This window comes from Pieris rapae, chromosome Z, assembly GCF_905147795.1.
Source record: "Pieris rapae chromosome Z, ilPieRapa1.1, whole genome shotgun sequence".
NCBI classification, from domain to species: Eukaryota; Metazoa; Arthropoda; class Insecta; order Lepidoptera; family Pieridae; genus Pieris; species Pieris rapae.
Window position 1 is genome coordinate 4,784,532 of NC_059534.1, and position 23,265 is coordinate 4,807,796.

The following is a 23,265-nucleotide window of genomic DNA, read 5'->3' on the forward strand; positions in this document are numbered from 1 at the left end:
CACAGCACGGCTGGCGATCATGAAGCGGTTACCCTCGTGTCTCAACTGCGAACTGTCAAAACTGCGTGACGTAACGGCTAGGAAGGCGCACACGGCAATCGCCGTCCGTTCAGTGCGTTCGTGTTGTAGACTGCGCATTATAATGCAATCATTGCTTTCGTCCGCGCTTCAGTAAACTGTAGTCACGTTTATACATATTGTAGTGAAGCTGTGAGTAGCCGTGTGGGCCTAGCCGGTGGCAGAGCGCGCTCCCAGTATCGATCGCATCCCGTCCCGCATGACTGTTTGAATGTTTATAAACAGCCGGTCGCATCTACTTCAACTCCCTATTTTTTGATATGTTCGTTTGGCTGAGGACGGTCCGGACGGTGGATAGAGACTGATATCTACACCTGCAAGCTGATAGAATTGAATCCAGTGCACGTATGTATGCACTTAATGTTTAATTCTGTTTTATTTCACTTACGCAGCTATCGTTACGGCAGAGGCACATTAACGTAGGTGCGACGTTTTCTATAAATAAAATAAATGTCATACGTAAAATCTGTGCGAGTAAATTTATTATTTGTTTATAATTGCGTCATTTAGAAGCTTGGATTTGTGTGCCGAATATATCCTGTAACTGCACCAGATTACGTGCATCAGATGCTGTTACGTAGGCGGTGTTGCACCGGCCCCGGCGAAGCCTGCGACAAGTCGTAATTGCGCAATTGCTTCCAACGATTTTTAATACTTTTGTGTGGTTTTTATTAGTTCAGGATCCCGTTAAACTAGAAATTACATAAAAGTACAATTTATTTCCTTAGTTTTTGCCTGTCTTGCATATCTATTGGGTTCAATCAATACTACTCATAGAGGAACTATGTGTAAAATAAAATAAAATAGTGTTTAATTTTCTGCTTAACTATAATAAAAAAGGGACACCTGTTGGTTTAGATTTATTATCAGCTGCCCATAAGCATCCGCAAACCTCTACATTAGGGAAATCGCGGATGTTTTGTTTGTAATAAAATGACATCACGCCAATAACATTCATGATACAAATAGAGTCAAAGTCTGTTATTATAAATGTGAAACAAGTAGAGGTTACCATTTAAATGATTTTGTTTTTATACCAATTTAATATTTTTCTTCTAATCTGTGTTTTCGGATAATTCAAATAAAGAAATATTATAATTTAGTTATCATTATCAAGGCTAAGTGGTAGATCTTATCCGTGATAAATCTTACATAGTTCCATATCTATTTTCATATTGATTTTTATAACTCACTACTATCAACTATGTATTTATATTGGATGACTCTGTCGCAAGACAGTTTTTTGCGCTTGCATTGAATTAATTACACATTTAAGGACATTATTAATTAAAATATATATAATATATATTTCTTAACTTATAACTCGATAGAAAAAAAACAAATAAAAAAATAACCAAGCCTTATAACAAGTGATATCATTCAAATATTCATTAAATTATTTACTAAGAGCTGGAAGAAATCGCTCAAAAGAGATGTGCTGCGAGTTGCTCTCCTTTTTTTAATTGTTTTAATTTACTATATTTTTGTATACTTGTAACGAAGTGTTAATAAATAAATAAATATTATACTTTATTTGCAATTTGCTATTTATATGAGGTAATAGTCAGGGGACTGTTGGTCCAGTCACAGGACGTTTCTTACGTTCCGATACTAGGCTGGATAAACGTAAGCTTCCTGTCACAAGATCTGCGCCCAGACTTTTCGTATACACTTCCAATATTTATAAGTTATACGAACGTTACAAAGCTTTTACGCGGGAGTTTTTTGTAATAGTACAGGCTCACCGGATGTTAAGTGATACAGCTGCCAATGGACACTCTTAATACCAACTCGCGAGTGCGGTGCCAGCCTTTTAAGAATGGGTACGCTCTCTTCTTGAAGGTGTAATAACATTAATTGAGATATCTGTGTAAAAACTTCTTTATAAACACATTTGTTTTCTGTGGTATTATTGCACCGATCAACCTTGAATTTTTGTTTAAGTATTTTAGAACGTGGTATTTTCAAATACGGAATTAATGAAATCTTCAGTATGCGAGTGAATTGAAATAAGCCAATTAAAATTGCATAATAAAATTGTATGTATAAGTTCTTATTTTTTATTATATTAAGCTGTTCATGTTCACATGTATTGTTACCGCACTCTCCATTTCCCACGGGCGTATTCATTATAGCTACGTATTTTCTTCATGACTATGTATAACTTAAATAGTTCGCTTATATAGTATTTATTAAAGATTAAAACTTTGTTCCATATTCAAACATCCTCAAATCCTTTTTTCACTGAATGTCGTTCATTAGTAGACTTGTGATTAGCTTACTTTACTTCTACATACAAATAACAAAACACATACAAAACTTAGTTTTACTTATAGTGTTACTTATTTTCGCTTATTTTTTTTTTTGTTATGGCACATTTATTTAATTATAATGTAGAAATCTTTATAAAAATATCCAGCCATCTCAGCCAGTTTTATTTCGTTCCGTCGTCGAAATGGTGTGATTTACACTGAAATTACAATTGTGCTACAATTTAAATTGCGTGAATAATCACTCGGATGAAAGTACGGCTCGAGAAGGCCTTCTATTTGGTGTAACAAACTTTTCAATTGTCACGCTGTAAGGCACATTTATTTTTCTAAGCATTTGGAGTTCAAGGTTACAACTGGAAGATCAAGAGTCGGTACTCTTTTATAAGAAATCCAACAACTTTAAGTTACCTGTATTATTTAATATTTCTGAAATGATCGTGGTTCAAGGTTTAAATTCAGAAACGAGACTATGATTCCTGTTTTTCAAAATGTTACGTTTTTGACATACAGGAGTTTTGCATCGAGAGAAGTAATTAAATTACAGTATAATGAATAAAACAAGCCAGTTCCCAATTTTTATTTAAATGCTAATATTAAGGAGATACGATTCACAAAGTACATTTAAAATTTAATATAATTGAGATATGACCTCATCACGAAACTATAATTGCTAATTAACATTTAGCCTTATTTTTATGCTCTAATATGACTCGCAATCTTTTTAATTTATTATTAAAATAAAGTTTTTGTTCTATTACATCGACTAACACAATAAATAATATTATAACTTATGTAAAACTACGTATATAACAGATACGTTAAGTAATATATAATTCTATTGTCGCGTTTACTCAAAAAAGTTCTCAGTTTCATAATGAGAATATTCTGATACGCTGATTTAGTTCAGAAGAAATAATATAGAACAATACACGTTTCAGTTTTCATTGTATGGAAATATCTTACTTAAATAAGAATCAAATTTGTTATTAATATGTAGCAGCGTTGTTAACGATATGAGAAACAATGCAATGTCAATGCGAGTTTATATGTTGTACCAATCCTAAGCTATTTTAATTGTTATCTCACAATCTACACTTGAGATGTGTCAAATATGTCAATATTTAATTAGAAAAAATGCATGGTAAAGGAAAGTAGATTAAAATGAGTAGATATCGTACAGTAGTTTTTACGTGGAATTACTTTTTTGATTGCTCAGGAGGCTTTTCGAATTTACGAATAAAAATTCAGTTTTTCATTACTATTAAAAGTTTACTTACTGTTTCTTGAAAAAAATCCTATGCATTTCTTCCTAAAATCTATAGTTTAAGTTTCTTAAGTGAACATTTGCATTTTTTAATATTAAAAATTATGTATATTACATAGGAGCCAATTTAGAAAGGCTAAGGTCGTTAAATAACATATACTAGTGCAAGACATTGACATTTATATTTATTCACATGCTTACGTCACACAAATATTGATTTCTTTATAAATAAAAGCTTTTATCGGAACCTTATCCTTCCTAAGTAAAACCTACACTAATTTCGCGTAGGTAACGTTACAGCTATATATAATTTTTGATTGGATGACTCGATTGACCGCTGGATTTGGCATAAAAATAATATTCAGAAATTTGCACACGAATTTTATAATTTGATGCTTGACAAATCAGAATAATAATAGATGACTTATTTGGATGTCGTGAACTCTACCGGTACCATAACGAGTTTTTATATTGGGTTAAGAATAATTTGTATGCTTCAATTCAGAATCAGCAGAATTTTCCGAATTCCGTCTGCAAAAACCAACCTACGAGTTCAGGGAACTCTCATTCGAATTCTTCGCGATTATGACGGATTAAACTGTTTTTATCTGGAGCCGGATACATTCGATAGTTGGCTGATTTGACAATTTTTTAAGAAATATATATATAATAGTTGATAAGTGCCTATCCGCTATTTTGTTGATAGTTTTTTGTTACCTTAAAATAAGCAAAAAATATAAGTATGAAGGAAGTTTATAAGATATGTTGGTACGTATAGAGCAGTGTTGTTGAGTGGCTTCAGCATGCGACTCTCATCCCTGAGGTCGTAGGTTCGCTCCTCAGCTGTGCACCAATGGACTTAATTTCTATATAGCCATTTAACGTTCGCTTGCCTTAGACCCAAAAAGTCGACGGCGTGCGTGCGCAGGCACTGAATGCTGATCACCTACTTGTCTTTTAGATTAACAAATGATCATGAAACAGATACAGAAATCTGAGGCCAAGACCTAAAAAGTTTAAAGCGCCATTTATTTATTTTATCTTGTAAAGTATGCCGCATACTATAAACTAAACTTCAATAAATAATTCTTTACTACAACTAATAATTTATTACTTTATTTTGTGATATCCATTTCGGTTTTTAACGATCAACAAGCCGAGTTCAGATTTTACATAGAAAAAACCAAATTATATTCCTATAACTCGACTATGGATTATATAGGCTTTATATTATTTTATATAAGATCAAACCAGCTCTTACCAGAATATGTACCTACCTTCTACTGCCTTCAGCAACAAAAGCTGGAAAATCAATGAAAACAGGTATTCAGATGTTGGCTGCTTATGTCCCATAAAGTACATTAATATTATAAAAAAACTCTTTTTTTAATAATTAGCCTCTGTTACTAGTTGACTCTAGTAAGCTTTGACACGGCACTTTTTGTAGTGAAGATTTTCTGATAAGTATAGGTCCTTTCAATACATATAGAATATCCCTGTATTCACGTCACATAACAATGTTTTTATGGTACCCCACCCTCGCATTAGCTGATCATTGTGAGAAAGTATTAATAGTTGTTGTTCAGAGTGCATTGCGTTGTGTCCTTGTCAATGATGTCACTCGGGCAAACTCAGCAAACAATGTATATTGTATATGTCCGGCAATATATCTACTCGTCATCTGGGTGCGTCCATACATTTATACTACAATGATATTGTTGGACTAACATAATAAAAAAGCATACACAAATGTGTCAAAGAATGAACACAATTTATACACAACCTGATGTCTTAGTCAAATTCACCATCAACATATATTTGCTTTACCTCACACACTCCTAATTCACGAACAGTGTAATTTAGTAAATAAGTGATTTTTACTGTAAGATCAATTGTATACATAAAAATAAATACTATTGGTGCACACCGGGATTCGAACTCACCACTCAGAGTTTGAACACGCGAATGCTAGCTTGTAGAGTGTTCAATAAACTAACAAATTTTAAGACTGGTTTATCAATGTTAATTTATTGGATGTTTAATAATAAAGATATAATTAACTACGAAGTATGATATAAAAATGTTACACAACATAATAGGATTCCATAAACTCTCGGTTTAATAAGTTCGCACGTTTTCAAGTGAACTTTTCTGTAAGTCACTGGGTCGTAACTACGAAGTTTTGCCTATCTTATGAATATACGAGTATTAGGTAGTCGTAGGTATTTAAATTCGTTTCGCAATACAATAGAATGTACTAATAGCAAATTTTATTGAAACGTTGCAATTATGTGAATACAATACGAATGTGATGTATTTTTATCATGTTAAATTAAAATAAAATAATAAACGAATATGTAAACGGATATTAAAGAAATACAAACAAGTTATCCCTCCGGAAACAATGAAAAATGAAGCAAAGTCTTTATCCGTCATAATATTGATGTTATTTGCTTTTGTTCCGTTTCTGTTTGTCGAACTTCACACAATACATTAAAAGCGATACTAGCTTCTATAAGCAAAATATCGGTTGTGATTTGTACAGTAAGCATATTTATGTCTTCGCTACGATGCGTATTATTAGGGCCATAAATGGGTTAAATAATAATATATTGTCTTTGGTTTACGCGATTAAAATATTTATTTAAGAAGTTTTAGTCTTGTCTAAGGAGATTTAGTACCCGTTTTTCAAAAAACATTAAATATTTTTCGTTCTTTCATTCGGTATTGCGATTCAATTACGTTTCAGTTTATAGGTGGTCATGGTACGAAAAAATGCGATTGACTTTACGTACCTAAACTCAACTGCATGTCAACTGGATTGTTTTAAGAATGTTCTTGGTAGGTCCCCTGGAGTTCGACTTAACGTTGCATCGTTTCTGAATCTTACCCGCAGTCTGTATGGAATAGGAATGACACTGTTTTTTTAATTGTCTTAGAGATTTTGATTCCAATTTAAATAAAAAATCATTGTTTACACCTTTTATGTTCTCAAATTATAGGGACATCGGGAAATTTGTTTTTTTTGCGATCGGAACGTTTTGGTAAAAATGTGTGAACAGTTGATTTTTCGAAAAGTTAGGTTTTAATAGTGAAATTAAAGTAGTTTGGAGCTTTTAAACGAATTTGGTTACGCAATTGCTGACCCTTTTAACCGGCACGGACTAATAATAGGTCATGGACGCAGAAACGTCCGTACAGGGTGACCGAGTGGGACACCACACAAAGCTACCAATTATTGAAGCTGAACCAATGCAAAGAAACGAAAGAATTTTTTTATAGTTATAGTTAAGACGGATTACAATGAGGTTAGGTTCACAATTCTTAGCGTTTCAATTTTATTATGACCGATAATGAAATAACTCATATCAAATTCAAGTCCAACATAAACAGCTAAAGAACAGAAAAATAATTAAAAAAGAAATATGAAAAATTACAATAATAATGAAAACTGAAGAATTTGCCCCACTTTTTGCTTTTTTGTTCTCAAATCATTCCTTAATATTAATTAAATGTCTAAATTACATTTATGTAAACAATTCAGTGCTGGTTGATTAAAAATCATTCAAACAGACGCAATATCAGTCGGCTGCAATATCTTTATGCTCAGTGTTTTACGATAAAGCACCTTTATTTAGAGCGTACGTTTTGAAATTGTTTGTCGGAGCTCTGAGCTAAAGCCTTTAATAGTGTAGGGAATGTGAGGAAATCCTGATTTACTTCAGAGATTCTTACGTCACACGTTATGACATGGACTATAATAGTGTGACATTTTTTTCATATTGAAGGCATTCATTTAATGACTTACTCGACTCGATGCGAATCTCGTAATGAAGAAACGGCGATAACGTGGACGGCTTGACAAGTATACGTAGTAAATGAGACTACAGAACATACGATTAAGTTGCAGACCTACGTGCCCACACTTTTGCCTCATACTTAAGTAGCTATTAATACTACTAATTACACAGTTGAAGTATTTCATTAGGTTCACAACAGGTTCCTGACCTTTCCGCGAAGAAATGCTATTATATTGTCATTCCCACACTGCACTACTTAACTACTTTCAAATCCAATAGTACATGTCTACTAAAAAACCAACCTATAAATTATTATAATGTCATCATTTTGGTTACATCACGTTTAGTTAATTCTTTTAATAATAAAAAAAATATACTTATGTATATCTAAAGTGACTTTTGAAGAGTTTCGCAATTAAAAGGCCATATTATTAGTTAATTCTTTTACTGCAACAAAAATGTGGTCAGTATCTAACGATATTATGCATAAGGTTTATAGAGTACATAATATGATTAAACTTTAATTGATATGTTAAAACTTTATCACTGACAATTGATTGATAACAGTGGAGTGTGGTAAATCAATAATTAATTAGGCATATTAATAATTATTTAAAGTGATCTTACGATGCAATTGAAGATACTTTTAGATTAATTACAGTTCAGACTATATTGGATGGTAAATCACACGAAATAATGTTAGATACAATATTCCTGTAAAATCTAAGGAAGCCGTTAAAGAGAGGTTGGCAATGACCAGTAGACGATACACTGAAGGTCGAAACATTAAAATCGATACTAATAACCCCTGCAGCTTAGTTCTATCTCATATAGATTTCAAAGGATTCTATTCCAAAATGTTTCAACCTTTTCATTTACTTTAAATGTCACACGATAAAATATTCAGAACTTAATAAAGATGACATCTTTTTATTTAAATATATTAGGATTTTTTTTGTATTCTTTATATATATATATACCTAGTTATTTCGTTATCGTTGTAAGGGAGGATCGAAAACTTTGACGAGGTCTCACAAACAATGGCTTTGTTACAATGTTTGTTGATATTATTACATGACAGCTTTTTTAGTAGATCTGTGCAGATTGTAAAATCTTATAAAATGTTATATTATTTAGAAAAAACATTCAAACCGTCACTTAAGTACATTTAACACACAAATTTGTGAATTATAAAAATAATCCGTGCTACATCTCGCTGACGCGAATTCTACATTGATCTTTTTTGTATCAGTACAAACATTGTTTTTTGCAGGATGCATCTACGATCGATTGATTTATTGATACGAGTTCGGGAAAGTACACTATTTTGATGCTTCATCGGGAATCATCATTGTAGACTGCTAACTTTACAAGGTAATAAGTTACATGGACTCAGCGGTTATATCGAACTTCCATTCAATGCAGAAAAATAATAGTTTGGACTCCGCACAGAAAGCTGATTGATCCGCATTGTGTTAAAAAAGTCATAATATACATAATAATAAAGCTTACGAAAGCCCATAAGGGACTTCACGACAGTTTTGGTAATAGAATGGTGGAAAGTTTGAAATTTCTCAATGTATCTTCCACGAAGAACTTGTACTTAGATTTCTACATGTTCCTCGTTCTCTCCAACCGTATTTCCTCCAGTTAAAGTACTATCTTCATTCACAAGTAAGAAGTTTGCTTATTTCTAAAAATGTGTCATTTGTGCAACTGACTGTCAAACCAGTCCCGTGTAATTTACTTCATTAAAAAATATTATGATTTTATTTCGGTTATTGCCCACTTTCACAATCTTCACACGTTCTTTGCCTGGCAGAAATAATTTAATTTTTAAATCCTTAACGTGGTTTCAAAACGGGTACCTAATTCCCGTATCTTATTAAATAGACGACAATATTATGTAATAACTAACCTTGAAGCACAGTGGAGCGTATAATAAATGGATAATTACTGGTATGCACCAGGGAGTAATCTCTTGGATTCAGTGGCAATTGAACCTAAATACCCACACAGCATATTAATTAAAAGCAGACTTAGTAATCAACGGCAGTATTTAATTATTTTTAAAATCAAAACAAGTTATGTAAGACGTGTACATTATAGACCAGTGTCGATAATTTTTGAAACCAAAAAAAATTACAGTAGGATGAAACCCATTAGAAATGCAGGGGAATATGATCAAAATGAAAGGAAAAATAAATTACGGTCGATCCGAGTTCGGGAAGTGGGAGAGGGGTGACTTTTAAGGGGGAAAAATTTTTTATCTTGATTTCCGGCGAAACTACCAGTCCTATGGAAAAAAGTTAAATGGCAAAGTTGTAGGTCATAAAAAGATCTACAACTTTGGTATTTACAATTTTTTCACATAACCTCAAAATTTAGGTGAAAAATTCAAAAAACCAAGTTATTGGTTTTTTATTTATATCTTTTTTTAAAAGTTTTTTTTTTCTACGAAATTTGGTGAAAACTTACCTTATTATGTCCCAAATATACTGTAATTTATTTGATTAAAAATATTTATTTTTTCGCCTCATTTTAACTTAATATCAAAAAAGCACCCTAATTTTCAATCGAAAATTCTGACGTCAAAATTTCAGCTTTTTTCAAAAAGTTTGGGGGCTTTTTGTTCGTTGAAATATCTACTTTCTGATGGTGTAAAAAAAATATACATTACTATAGGAAATATTATTAAAAAATGCAAAAAATTGAAAAAACCTCAAATTCGAAAATTTTCTTTTAATTATGTACAATTTTGAGGTATTTATTAAAATTTACACTTTAATTACTCAAAAAACGTAAGATTTCATGCTTCATTGATAAACGAAAAAATTGCAAATTAAAATATACTTCTATAATTAACAAACAAATAAGTTAATAAAGTTAATATTTAATAAGACATCTACAATATTTTGAAAAAGTTGTAGAATCTTCTGTAAATAATATTTGTTGATGCCTATTTATTGCTGTTTTAAGATAATTTATATACCTGAGTGAAATTTTAGCCCAGTGTAAGTTATTTCATTGAGAAGTGGGGATGGACCTAGGAGGGTCTGGGCCTTACTGCTACCTGCTATTTCGTAGCAGCTGTAAAAACCGTTAGCCAGTATTCGAGATACAGAGTAGTGTACAACATCGTTTAAAAATACACCTGCAGGCTGAGGTACTCTAAGTGATTTGTGAGAAATTTACTTTATTCAAAGAAAAATTCAAAATTCACCGAAGGTCACTCAGGTATATAAATTATCTTAAAACAGCAATAAATAGGCATCAACAAATATTATTTACAGAAGATTCTACAACTTTTTCAAAATATTGTAGATGTCTTATTAAATATTAACTTTATTAACTTATTTGTTTGTTAATTATAGAAGTATATTTTAATTTGCAATTTTTTCGTTTATCAATGAAGCATGAAATCTTACGTTTTTTGAGTAATTAAAGTGTAAATTTTAATAAATACCTCAAAATTGTACATAATTAAAAGAAAATTTTCGAATTTGAGGTTTTTTCAATTTTTTGCATTTTTTAATAATATTTCCTATAGTAATGTATATTTTTTTTACACCATCAGAAAGTAGATATTTCAACGAACAAAAAGCCCCCAAACTTTTTGAAAAAAGCTGAAATTTTGACGTCAGAATTTTCGATTGAAAATTAGGGTGCTTTTTTGATATTAAGTTAAAATGAGGCGAAAAAATAAATATTTTTAATCAAATAAATTACAGTATATTTGGGACATAATAAGGTAAGTTTTCACCAAATTTCGTAGAAAAAAAAAAACTTTTTAAAAAAGATATAAATAAAAAACCAAAAACTTGGTTTTTTGAATTTTTCACCTAAATTTTGAGGTTATGTGAAAAATTGTAAATACCAAAGTTGTAGATCTTTTTATGACCTACAACTTTGCCATTTAACTTTTTTCCATAGGACTGGTAGTTTCGCCGGAAATCAAGATAAACAATTTTTCCCCCTTAAAAGTCACCCCCCTCCCACCTCCCGAACTCGGATCGACCGTAATTTATTTTTCCTTTCATTTTGATCATATTCCCCTGCATTTCTAATGGGTTTCATCCTACTGTAATTTTTTTTCATTTTTTACTATTTTTGAAGGCTTCGGCACTGGTCTATTAGTGATGTTCATGATTTAAATGTTCTTGTTCGTTTACACCACTGTCAGCGTAAATAAACTATATCAAATTAGGATTTCGTCCTTAGATGTCATAATTAGGGTTTAACCGTGCACATGTGGGACAGTTATTAAAAAATTGTTATCTAAAGGCTTGCTGTTAAATGTACTTCTGGTTCTTAAGTGAGAAGAGATGATGTAAAGTTATGTATTAAATGTTAACTAAAAAATTAAAACTAACGTATACAGTCAATATGTTAAGAGTAATTGGGTCACAGATCAATGTATAGGTCCGTGGGCGGCGTCTGTAATCATTATAAGACATTAATTAGAGCAATGAAGCTATAGAATCGTTATTTTTAATAAAGACTCTCCCAAAGCAATAAGATACATCAATCAGTAGGTACATTTGATAACATAGAACCTTAATCAAATTAATAATAACTTAATAACTCAACAACATACAAATTGATATTTCATTAAATTGAAAGATTTATCGGTTTGATGTTTTGCAATCTGCGACCCATGTTCCTTCTTTCATAAATAATAATTTATCACCGATATATATCATACCATATATAATTAACAGATTACTTAAAACACATGTGTCCCAGACACCTAATGTAGTTTGAATAGTAATAATAATACAATAATTTTTGTATTCAGCCATTGTCCATTAAACTTGTGGCACACGGAGGCTAAAGTAACAAAAATGTTTTATCGAAATATATTTGGAATCTCACACATCACTTAGCACTGTACTGTTCACGAAATAAAGTAAGGTTTGGTACGAATAAATAAAATTGAGATATTATACGCGTGACGAGACTGCTACATATATTTACATGAACTTAACGTTCTTATGCCACGACCTCTGAACCCTGACCTAAACCAATGTTAACAAGTTCAGAGATACCGATAGGACTCGCACAAAAATCTATTAGAGATAAATAAATTTACTAACTTTCAGGTCAGATACCAGTTCCAATTGAACATAATAAAGTGCAAGTTATGGACGATATGGGAGAATATTTTGACCATAGAGAGAAATAGCTTTGTGGGGCCTAGATATGTTGTCGTATATGGTGCCTGTGGATGAGAAGCCTCCGCCAGTGCCTGGCAAGGGCCGAATGGCGTTGGAGTTGGCCGGGAGCCCAGGAAGCCCAGAGTCTACAGCAAAAAAGCGAACAAACATTTCGAAGGAATCGTCTTCGAGCTCGTTCACAAGTGACCTCACAGTGTCCTCGTCTACTCCCTCGGGAGTACTGGACAAACCTAAACATAAACTACTGAATAATGGCAGTAAACACACATCTTTAAAGAGGTAAGTTGTACATGTTTTATTTAAATAATACTTTGAACAGTCTATTATAGTAATTAGTAGGAACAGTGTTGGCGTAGAACTGCCAGCGTGTGACTCCCTGAGAGCTTCCCTGCTGAGCACCAACGGAGTTTCTAAATGCTCGTTTAACACTAACTCGTAAGGCAGAACCGGCTCAGACCCAGTCATCGTGATAGACACAGGAAACTGACTAGCTTGCATATTAAAAAATGAATATATAGCGCCACTGGGTTTTTTTCTAAAGTAAAAAATTTTTTTTCTCCAAATTCCTAAACTCAAAAGTAAATTTTATTCAATAACAAAGCGTGGAATAAATCAAAAATTGTGGTTTCGCCTTTAATATTTTTGTAAAGTTTATTCAAGAACTAAATTGATCCAAATTTTTCATATATATTTGTTACATTTTAAGAAAGATATTTACCCAGGTTACCCCAGGTAATTATTGTCGTCCCATGTGTCGGGTAACCGTACTGGGATCTTAGTCAGCCAGGATGTATAAATTTCTAATTGACAATCCGGTCTGTAAAAATAATAAATTTTTAGACGCAATAAAGTGCATTAGTAGATAATTAGTGAATCCCTTTATAATAATGCCATTAATAAACTAAAGAATGTACATTTCAATCGGAGCGATATTTGATCATGCAAAAAAGTGATTACAAACTTGGCAGCCAGCCAGCCGATAACACCAGTTGATGTGATTGGTACCGGTTTTAATGACTTTGTAGTTTCAGCTTTCGTTACCGCACGTGGTAAAGCATCAGAAACCTCCTGCCGAATGGCTTCCAACTCCTGCAATGTTTGTCTGAAAATACAAATGTAACGCATGTACGAATCCATGTTGTGTTTCATTACAAAACAAAGGCATTGTTTTGATTGCCTTTTCGTTTCTAATGAGATAATTTTAATTTTGAACGAGTACTATCTTGCAACAGCCTTGAGCTGAACGATATATATTACTGTTAAAACAGAACATTACATGGATGTACATTATTAATTAATAATATAATTCACGTTTACAAAGGTTAAATTGTTTTTGTAGGGACAGAAATAATTCAGATTCGTCATACAAAATAAACAAAGTAATAATGAATGTCAGCTCTACATAATATTTTATTTCAGCAACCTCACACACACACATGCAATTTCACGACACCACCACATATTTAAGAAATCATTTTTACACTTTTATTAGAACCAAGGCCATGCTAATTGTGGAGACATATAAATTTAAAAGTAAGCCTATTCTATCATTTGAATGACCTACTTCCTATAGTAATACTACCAGTTATTTAAAATAACCACACATTTTAATGGGAAATAGACCATAGCTTTGCCAAGTTCATGGTCAAATGAACCGTTAATAATAATTGCATTTGCATTCGTTACACGCTAAATGCCAAATGTCCGTGAAAATGTTTTTCCTTTCGTGTATTTTACGGCATGTTTGCGATAAACCTGCACTGAACAATAACACTTATTTAATAACTAGTAATGTAATTTACTCGGATTATGCTCTTACAATGAAAAGGCTTGTTGGTAAGGCTGCCTATAAATTCAGGCTTAATATTGAGGTAACGTATTAAAATATTCTATATAATACTACATCAGAGCAAAACTATACGATATCTAGAGAATGAAATAAAAATATTGCATTTTTAAGCGCTGTCAACCCAAACATTTTTTTCGGCGGACGAGTTTTGAACCAGGCAGGTAACTGTTACAGTAAATTTAATAAGCAATTTTTTTTCTAATGTTAACTCCTTAGTGAATCTGCTGAAATCGTCAAACATTTAAAAAAGTTATAGTTTTTTTGGTTTGATTGGGTTTGTTAAAATTCGGCTTTCCAATCATGGCATTTACTCTTATTTTACGTTGATTTAAATGCTCTCTAATCAAAAAATGAAAGTCGAAGTCGAAGTTTTCTAAGGTCACGGTTAACCTACATTTTAAGTATTGATGATAAATCAATAGAGCGTTATAGATTACATGCACTGACCCAGCATCGTGTGACGTCAGTAAAATATGTCGTGATTTTTAATTAACGGCGGCAGAGATGGATCTTTTATATAAACTACTTATAAAATCCTTTTAAACTTCTAAAAGTTAATAAGAAAAGTAACATTGGCACAAGTTGTCTAAATTTACCGCCTACGTGGAACCTTCGACGTATACTAACAATAAGTGAAGAAAAAATATTAATAAGCAAAGTGCATTCGATATAAATTCATGTATTTGTCTAGAATTGATTGGTTGAAAATGTTATTTACTTGCGTTCATCTAGTAACCAGCTCCACTGATCAAACCACTGCTTACGACATATATCCACCTTTTTCCATTGAGCTCGCATTTGAAATGCTTCTGTATTTGGATCGTATTTAATGACACCGCCCTCTTTCGCCATTGCTTTAATAAAATAGTTAATGACAAAATTATTATACAATTTACAATTAGGCATAATCAAAATCCTAAGAATAGGACACACCATTACACATATATTTTGAATGGGTTATGAATCAACTAAACAAATTTTAATATCCACCTAAAAATTGTCTTTTGAAAAACGACAATAGCTCTGATTTGCCAATTGTTCAAAGACTGACACCGAAAATGAAGTGTGCCATGCTCAACAAAGAGTCTAGTGAATAGCGATCTTTAACGAATCGATTACAATAAGAACTCGAGCATGCTTTAAAAGCTACAAGTTAGGCTAGAAAGTCTATTCAACCTAATCGTAGTTCAGTTTTAGAAAAGTAGGTGTCTAACTGTCTGCTTAGATATCAATGGTTGTGATTAAATGGTTTTTGTTACAATTACTTCCCTGGTACGGTACTCAGTTATTACAGTTTATATTTTATTCGTATGAACTTTTACCGAGGATTTCTTACAGCATGAAAACTGGATAGAATACTAACCAATAAAGTAAAGTTACGATACGATATCAAAAAAGGAAAGCTAATGCAATTACTATAATAAATGATTTGTCACGACGAGTTGTCACGAATGACAAATCGTTTTTTTTTTAACTTAAATATTTATAGTATCGATGAATTATGTCTTAATTTTGTTTCACAGTTTTTAAGTACGTATTGTATTCTGTAAATATTCCTCAAGTAAAATTGATTGTTACTCCTTAAATTCTCTGAAAAACACTCGAGAAAAAAACAACCGTAAGAGAAAATTAACAATATATCCCCAGGAGTTTTTAAGTATTTTTACGCTGTATTTGTATTGAGATAATCGAATTGGATAAATGTTACGGTAAAAATTTCTTGTTTATTTTTATAGTATAGAGCCAAAGAATAACCCCACCCTTGACTAAAGAGCTCTTTCATTCATTTCATTCAAATTATGTTGACGCCGTGATGAAGAGAGAGACTCTTAGTGGATGGTGACAGATGATACTTTGTTATTGAATAATTTCGTTTATTACATAGGGATACTTGTGTCTAATGCGTCAATTTTTTTACAGGGTTTCCTTCGGCAGCTCAAAAGGATCGATGGTTGAGACTCTCATCTATGAAAGCCCTCTGCAGGAGGAACCAGAGAACTCCCCTCCACCAAATCTACAAGAGACCACGTTCCTATACACGCCCGTCGAAGACGAGTACGTTCACTTATTTTAATGATGGAGTATGTTTTATTCATTTGTTTGTCGCAAGCGCGATTGCATACCAAAATATCAGAAGAAGGTATTTCAATTTCCTTTTAAATAGATTACAATATTGTTACACCAGAACAGCTCTTACATCTAGAAACCCTTTCGACAATGAGTAAACAGACGAGAATTTTTTTTAAAGTTATTTATTGTAAATAATCGTACTTCTCTTGTCCACTATAACAGTACTGTGACCGAAGTGAAATGCCACCGCTTCCATAGCAAACGTGACGAATTTGTATTATCAAGCTACATTAGGCTATAAACCTAGCGGATTTAAAGAAACAAGTATTTCACAGAGTTATTTTTAAACTCACGTGATTACGTTTCGGCAGCTATCAAGATCAAGTTCATGGCTATTACTAAGCATTATGTTACGCTCAGAACCATATAGTTATAAGAAATAAGACGTATGTTACGAAATATTGTTTCAAAGCTAATAACAGTTGTAAATGTACATATTAACTTTAAATATTATTTTTTTATTAATTTTAATTTAATTTGTAATATTATACCATCTTTCGAAACGGTACACAATATGTACTTAAACCATTAACAGAAGTCACGTCGCAAAGTTTGAAAATGATTACAGTAAATGTATTTTATGTTAAAAAAAATTATAACATATATTCATTGATATGTAAGGAAATATTAGGAAATTTTCTTATAATTTTCGTATTGTATTGAATTTCGTAATAAAATAATTCTAAATAGCCAAACGCGGAGCAATTTAAAATGAGTAATTACGCCAATCGATATGTCAAAGTCAGGTACAGACCGATGCGAATGACAGAGACGGTCACGATCCGCGATTAACTTCGTAACGTTCAGCGTTCGGCGTTCCGTACTTTTTGCTTCATTCGACACGGCCCCGCGCGCGACCGACCGCTTCTAGCATCCGAGAGTTCGTTCGAGATCGATGTTATGAACAAAGTGCCGACGCGCCAAACTATTCCAGCTCTATAAGTCCGAAACTCGTAGTGCATTTAAGTCGATGTTATCATTTTTATGGGTTCTTGAATAAGTAAATTGAAAGTGCTACATTTTTGAAATTAAGTGATTGCCGGCAATAAATCGTGATCGTGATCATTGGTATGTACTTTTCGTGAACTGTTCACGTCATTTCTATGCTGCGCAATGGGTGTTCAATAATAAAGCTTTTAAATTTGGGCAAGATACAAAAAAATAAGCTCTTTAGTGAAGAATATATGTATATTATGATCCGGCTGCTTAACGTAACCATAAAGAGTTGTAGTTTTCATGTTAAGAACGCGAACATGACGTCATGAAAACTGAATTTTAAGCACAAAACTATATTCGGCTCTAGATTATTGTAACAATTACAAGGTCAATAACTAAGGACTTCCATGTAAATGTACTGTTTATTGGCAAATGTTTTGAAACTCTATTTATAAAATAATTATCATCGTAACCCTAAATTGAGGACCCGCCCTGCGCGTTAGGTTGGCTGCAAGGCCGCGCGGAGAAACGTCATTTCCATTTTTATTCCAAATCTGAATTCACATTTTGTCCTCATGTCTTCATTTATTGTTGTAAATTGTTAATATGGGAAAATTTTCATAGTATAGGTACTTTTACGGAACGTAAGTTCTTTGTTTATGTTTCTAGCAACAGTTAATAAAATTTACTTGTTGTTTCTGAAAAATATTTCTAATTAAATCATGTAAAAATTAAATTGTTCTGTGTTAAGATTTAAGTATAAAGTCCAAAATATCTGTGTGTAATATTTAATTCCCTTAATATTTAATTATCATTATTTTGTTGTAATTATGTACTGGTGTGGTACCCAATGGATTAGGTGGTATATTACCTTGAGGCCTTAATTCCTACCAGAACAATAATTATTTCAAAATGGAAAGGACAGGTTGGTAATAAACTTCTTGTTACATCAAAATATCATTAATATTTGTGAAAATATGCCCAGCCCACTTAAAGCAGCTAGTCAGTTACTAGATTTCCAACATCCATGTATTAATTTGTTTAATGAACTCAGATTGAATATCAAGGCCTAAGTCTGTGCGCAACAAAAAAATATCTAATATATAAATAATAATAAATACCTAATACTATGGATTATATATTTCGATCCAATTTACACAAGGAAAATTAAGAAACAAACACAAAATGTGATGAAATTAATTTATTTTTCTGTTGAAATCTGTCTAATTTCTATCAAGACAGATTTCTAGACATTGGCGTTTATTTATGTCCAATTTGGTTTTTCACAAACAGCAAAATTGCTTGTCAAAAGTACATTAGGTTAAATGATGTTTTATATTGAAGTTAATAAACATGTGGGTGGCAAAGCGGTCATCAGCTAATAAAAGAACTGGGGCTGTCATTGAATTACCTTCAATTTTAATATTGTGTTTAGTAACTCTGGCTGTTGCTAATGTGCTATGATTGCTCAGCGATTGTTATGTAACTGTTGAATATGTGTACTTGACTTTGAATACTGTCAGACAATCTATGAATAAAATATGCTAATGTCACTTCCACATTAATATATAGTATATAGTCTTAGCAGTTTATTAGTCATTTTAACACCTCTCTTATAACAGAAAATATTCACTACTTATCTTTGTGTTGCTAATATAGTCCTGTCTGTGCTTGAGAAATTTAGATAGGTTTCATGCAAATTGTGATTTATAAGTATTAACATAAACTGAAACAATAAATATTTCAGATTAAATATGGATTTAACAAGAATACTTTATACTAGTTGCTTAGTATAAATTAGTACTATAGTATTAGAGATGGTAACACACATTATTGTACATGATGGTATAACACATATTAGTAATATGAATAATGTGTGTTATACTTAAATAGTTGTTTTTAGTCTGTCTAAAGTTAGTGATTCATACATTTAATCAGAGTAAAATGTTATATAATTTATATAGAGGTCAGACTCGATGGCATTCAACGTTTTCAAGTGCCTTTTTAACAGCCAGTTATACTTTTATCTTGGATATAATTCCATGCCATACATTCATTACAAGTTTCATTTATTTATAGATATTTTATTTATTGTAATGCACTTTGCTGCTTAGCGATACTATGTAACTTTTGTGATGCGATTTTTTTTTATAAAACATTGAGCAAATATCTTAAGTAATTCCGTTTTTCAGTTCGGAGCGTTCGAAGGTTCGTGTGTCTTTCTATCAAGGAGCGAGGCCACAGTGTCTTTCTCCACCACCGGCACAGGAGTCGCACGTACTCTACGCGACTTTACTTTCGGCCGCAGCCAACGCAGACATGGCAGAACACGTTATGTACAATAGGCAGATAAGGTAACACACACATTTAGTACTTGAGATTAATCGATTTTAAATCAGCCAGGCGATAAGTCTCGTTATTGATTAAATATTTGTGGTAACTTTTTATTTTTATTTATTTTATTATAATTTATTTTATATATAAAAAGGAGTAAAGGTATTGTTTGATTAGTTTTATAAATAATCAGTATTTTTTCCTTTGATTGCGCTCTTAATATTATATAATATTACAAGTTCGTAAAGATTTTTTTCAATATATATTTAAAAAATCTTAGTTTAAGAAAGATTCGACCTAGACTCATTTTAAAATTCTGAAGGTTAAATACTAATAAAATAAATTTAAAACCAAAACTTGATTATTAAAATATAGAGTCTTCGTCAACACGTTAAACTCTTTTCTCGTAGATCACCTCAAAGCTCGAATTACTACTGTTATTAATATGCATATTATGTATTTTGAAACTAATGTTGTGGTTTGATAACGGAAAAGATAAATGAGGATAGAAGGGTATTGTTTACCGCAATCGTCCCGAAAGCATCTTTGATAATTAAATCATAATTCTTTATTAAATATGTGTGAAACGAAACGAGTTTCAAGCGGTTAATATATAATTTAAATTTGTTTATAATGATTGCTTTTCTGTAATGATTCTTTTCTTTTCCATGGTGTAGATAAACGCAGTCTCATATTGAATTAATAAGCCTTATTGTTTTAGATATAGTCTGATTAGGTATAATAAATTATATGAAACAGTTTGTTGGCAGCTGGAAATTTTTATTCAATGTCTGTCCTTTGTTAAAGCCAGTGATGACGGCATCGCTTATTTTTGTTCTGGTTACAAATGCAATCATTTTCTCGTATTCCCACCCAAATGCATTGATACTTTGTATAATCTATCGTTTTTTTCATACAATAGGTATTGATCGGTAGATTCTTGTGTCGATTTATTTTATTGTTGTTACTCATATTGGTGTGACCGAGGTACGAGTAGTTAGCTACGTGTTCTATAATACTATTATTTAATAGTATTTTTTCCTTTATAGAATTGGTCATTACTTTGATTTACTCGGGATTCATTCTAAGACCATCAAACCTCCTTTCCTTGGCAAGGTCTGTTCTTCTCCAGTTCGTCGCGTGTTGAGGCAAATATTGTGTGCAAACCTTAATGTTTCGCTGTTTATTATTATTCCGTATTTATCCCAACGTAGTTTTCTGAATATTTCCTTTACACCAGCCGAAAACCAAACCCGAAACCGAAGACCAGGCTTGTCCACGTTATGACCAGATAGTTGTAAATTTTAGTCACGTCCGCATCGAATAGTAAGCCTGTTTTTCCTTTTACTTATTTATATATTGTATGTAAGTACATATATATATATGTCCTAATAGTTAGTACTCATTGCGACCGTTTTTAAATTTCATGCCACATAACCAATATAAATTGTTTTAATTAAAAGGTCAAGACATCATCTGTATGACCGTGTGCGATTGAATCATAATATGTTCATGGACATCTAGAAAATGATATTTGGGTTCATATAACTGTTCCGTCTGTTTACGTAACATTCGTGGGATTCATTTAATAGATACTTATCTTAACACGAAAGTTATGTTCCTCGAAATATGTAAGGAAAGATTTAATCTCAGTACGTAAAGCTCTTTCGCGATTTCTTCAAGTCGTGCTAAAACAGTTAAGTTTAATGATTTCTCGAGAGCTATTCAAATTGTAACCGGAGTAAGCATTTATTAGCTAATGTTTAACATTACATTATAAAAGTATGTTATAATCCTATAGTTTTCAGACTCGGCATTACCCAATTTTAATATTGAGGTTTTTAAAATGTAAAAATATAGCGGAATTCTAAAATGACTCATCAATGTAGCACCTACACGGTTTTGCAAACAAATAGGTGTGAATATGTTTGCATAAGATTACTTAATACTTATTTAATAGTAAAGGCCTACTACTACTAGTTAAAATCTACTTGAGGAGTAGGCAATGATAATTTTATTTTTATTTTTGTACAATTAATCATTTCCGTAAGAACCTATTTTAAGGTATTATGTTTATAATTTATAACATATTTCAGCACGGAGAGTGGCTGGGATAACCCCTTCAGGCCCGACGGAGACCTGAGCCGGGAGGCAGATGAAATTGTCTCTCTGATCAAGGGCGGTAAACCTATAACTCCAACGGCAAATGCTGGTGTCCCGCTACTTTCTACTGAAGAGGATGAGGAAGTAACAAGCCCTGATAACGCAATTGTATGTATTTTGTAAGAAGTAACGAACGACTATACAAATAATATTGTAGCTAAATTCAAAACAAACTTGGTCCGATCTGGCAAATACTTCAAAACGAATTTTTTTCAAGTTTTAATGTGTTCTTTTAACTTTACCACAATAACGCGTAATAAGTGTTAAAGCGTTTAAGGTGTTAATGATATCTAGCTTCTAATGTAAATGATATCTATGAGGCAATTATTACAATTGTATTTTTATATATTTATTTGATTATTTTTGCCAATCAAATTTTGTAGCTAAAGTAATTAAATATACTGGGGGACATGGAAACATACAACTTACATCGCCGCCTATGTTCAAGAATATTCGATTTAAATTTATTTATAAGGCACCGATTATAGTGGACTACACATTTGTTTAGTACCGCATTCTTTAAATCACCAATGCTTTTTTACCACTAGTTTTAGATTGTAATAAAATCCTAATATAAGGCGTTGATGAATCAGCCAGAACAAACTAATGCATATAAATTAGACAATTCGAATGAAACTTTTTTTGCCATCATAGACTCATACGAGTGGGTATTATGTCCTTAATTTCTCAATACAAAATGGTTCACTGTTAATTTTAGCAATCGTTTGCCAATTGCGCTTATTGGCTTAATTGGCCAAATATGAATTAGGCAAAAATAATTTACCAATTACCCAATGGCTATGGGATCTAATTGACTAGTTGGAACCATTTCTTAGATATAACAAATTCACCGGCGGATATCCCGTTATGGAAGGTAGCCTTTCTATTCGGGACTTCTCTATTTATGGTAGTGTAAAGGGCTCTTGCATAGAATACGTAATAATAATACAATGACTTTTTGACGAGTTGAGGATCCGATTTGAATTCAATCTGATTTATAAGCAGTTCTAAATTGTTTCTACTTCTCATTTTACATATATTTTATTAACGGGATTTATAATGCTGGTCAAAATGAAATAATCCCGCGGTATTGTTTCGCGTTAATATGATGTTTTACGTAGTCTGCCTTTTTAGTAGCTACATACCTATATATACGATTCTATCTAAATACTGTTCGCACATACGGAATGAGTAGAAGGTGCACTCACCAACATAAATAAATATCCGTGAAACGTATTACTATGTGCCTCATACAACATAC

At 32.0% G+C, this 23,265-nt stretch overlaps 2 protein-coding genes across 4 annotated transcripts in view; one reads left to right on the forward strand and one right to left on the reverse strand.

The window, feature by feature from the left end:
• The first annotated feature begins 76 nt into the window (after nt 1-76).
• LOC110999279 overlaps nt 77-23,265 on the forward strand; it is a 28,763-nt gene continuing 5,574 nt past the window's right edge. The window contains exons 1-6 of one of the 3 annotated variants that reach the window (XM_022268267.2): nt 77-427; nt 8,689-8,789; nt 12,518-12,871; nt 16,362-16,496; nt 19,700-19,861; nt 21,938-22,112. In XM_022268267.2, coding sequence (XP_022123959.1) covers nt 12,618-12,871; nt 16,362-16,496; nt 19,700-19,861; nt 21,938-22,112 — 726 coding nt within the window. In that variant the 5' untranslated portion in view covers nt 77-427; nt 8,689-8,789; nt 12,518-12,617. The remainder of the gene's footprint in view (nt 428-8,688; nt 8,790-12,517; nt 12,872-16,361; nt 16,497-19,699; nt 19,862-21,937; nt 22,113-23,265) is intronic. The other 2 variants (XM_022268266.2, XM_022268268.2) reach the window with 2 other exon arrangements.
• Nucleotides 13,275-15,868, reverse strand: LOC110999280. The gene is made up of 4 exons (XM_045633972.1): nt 15,805-15,868; nt 15,160-15,295; nt 13,554-13,694; nt 13,275-13,409 (listed from the first exon to the last, which is right to left on the reverse strand). Exons 2-4 carry the CDS (start codon nt 15,291-15,293, stop codon nt 13,316-13,318), a joined length of 369 nt encoding a protein of 122 aa, XP_045489928.1. The 5' UTR covers nt 15,294-15,295; nt 15,805-15,868; the 3' UTR covers nt 13,275-13,315.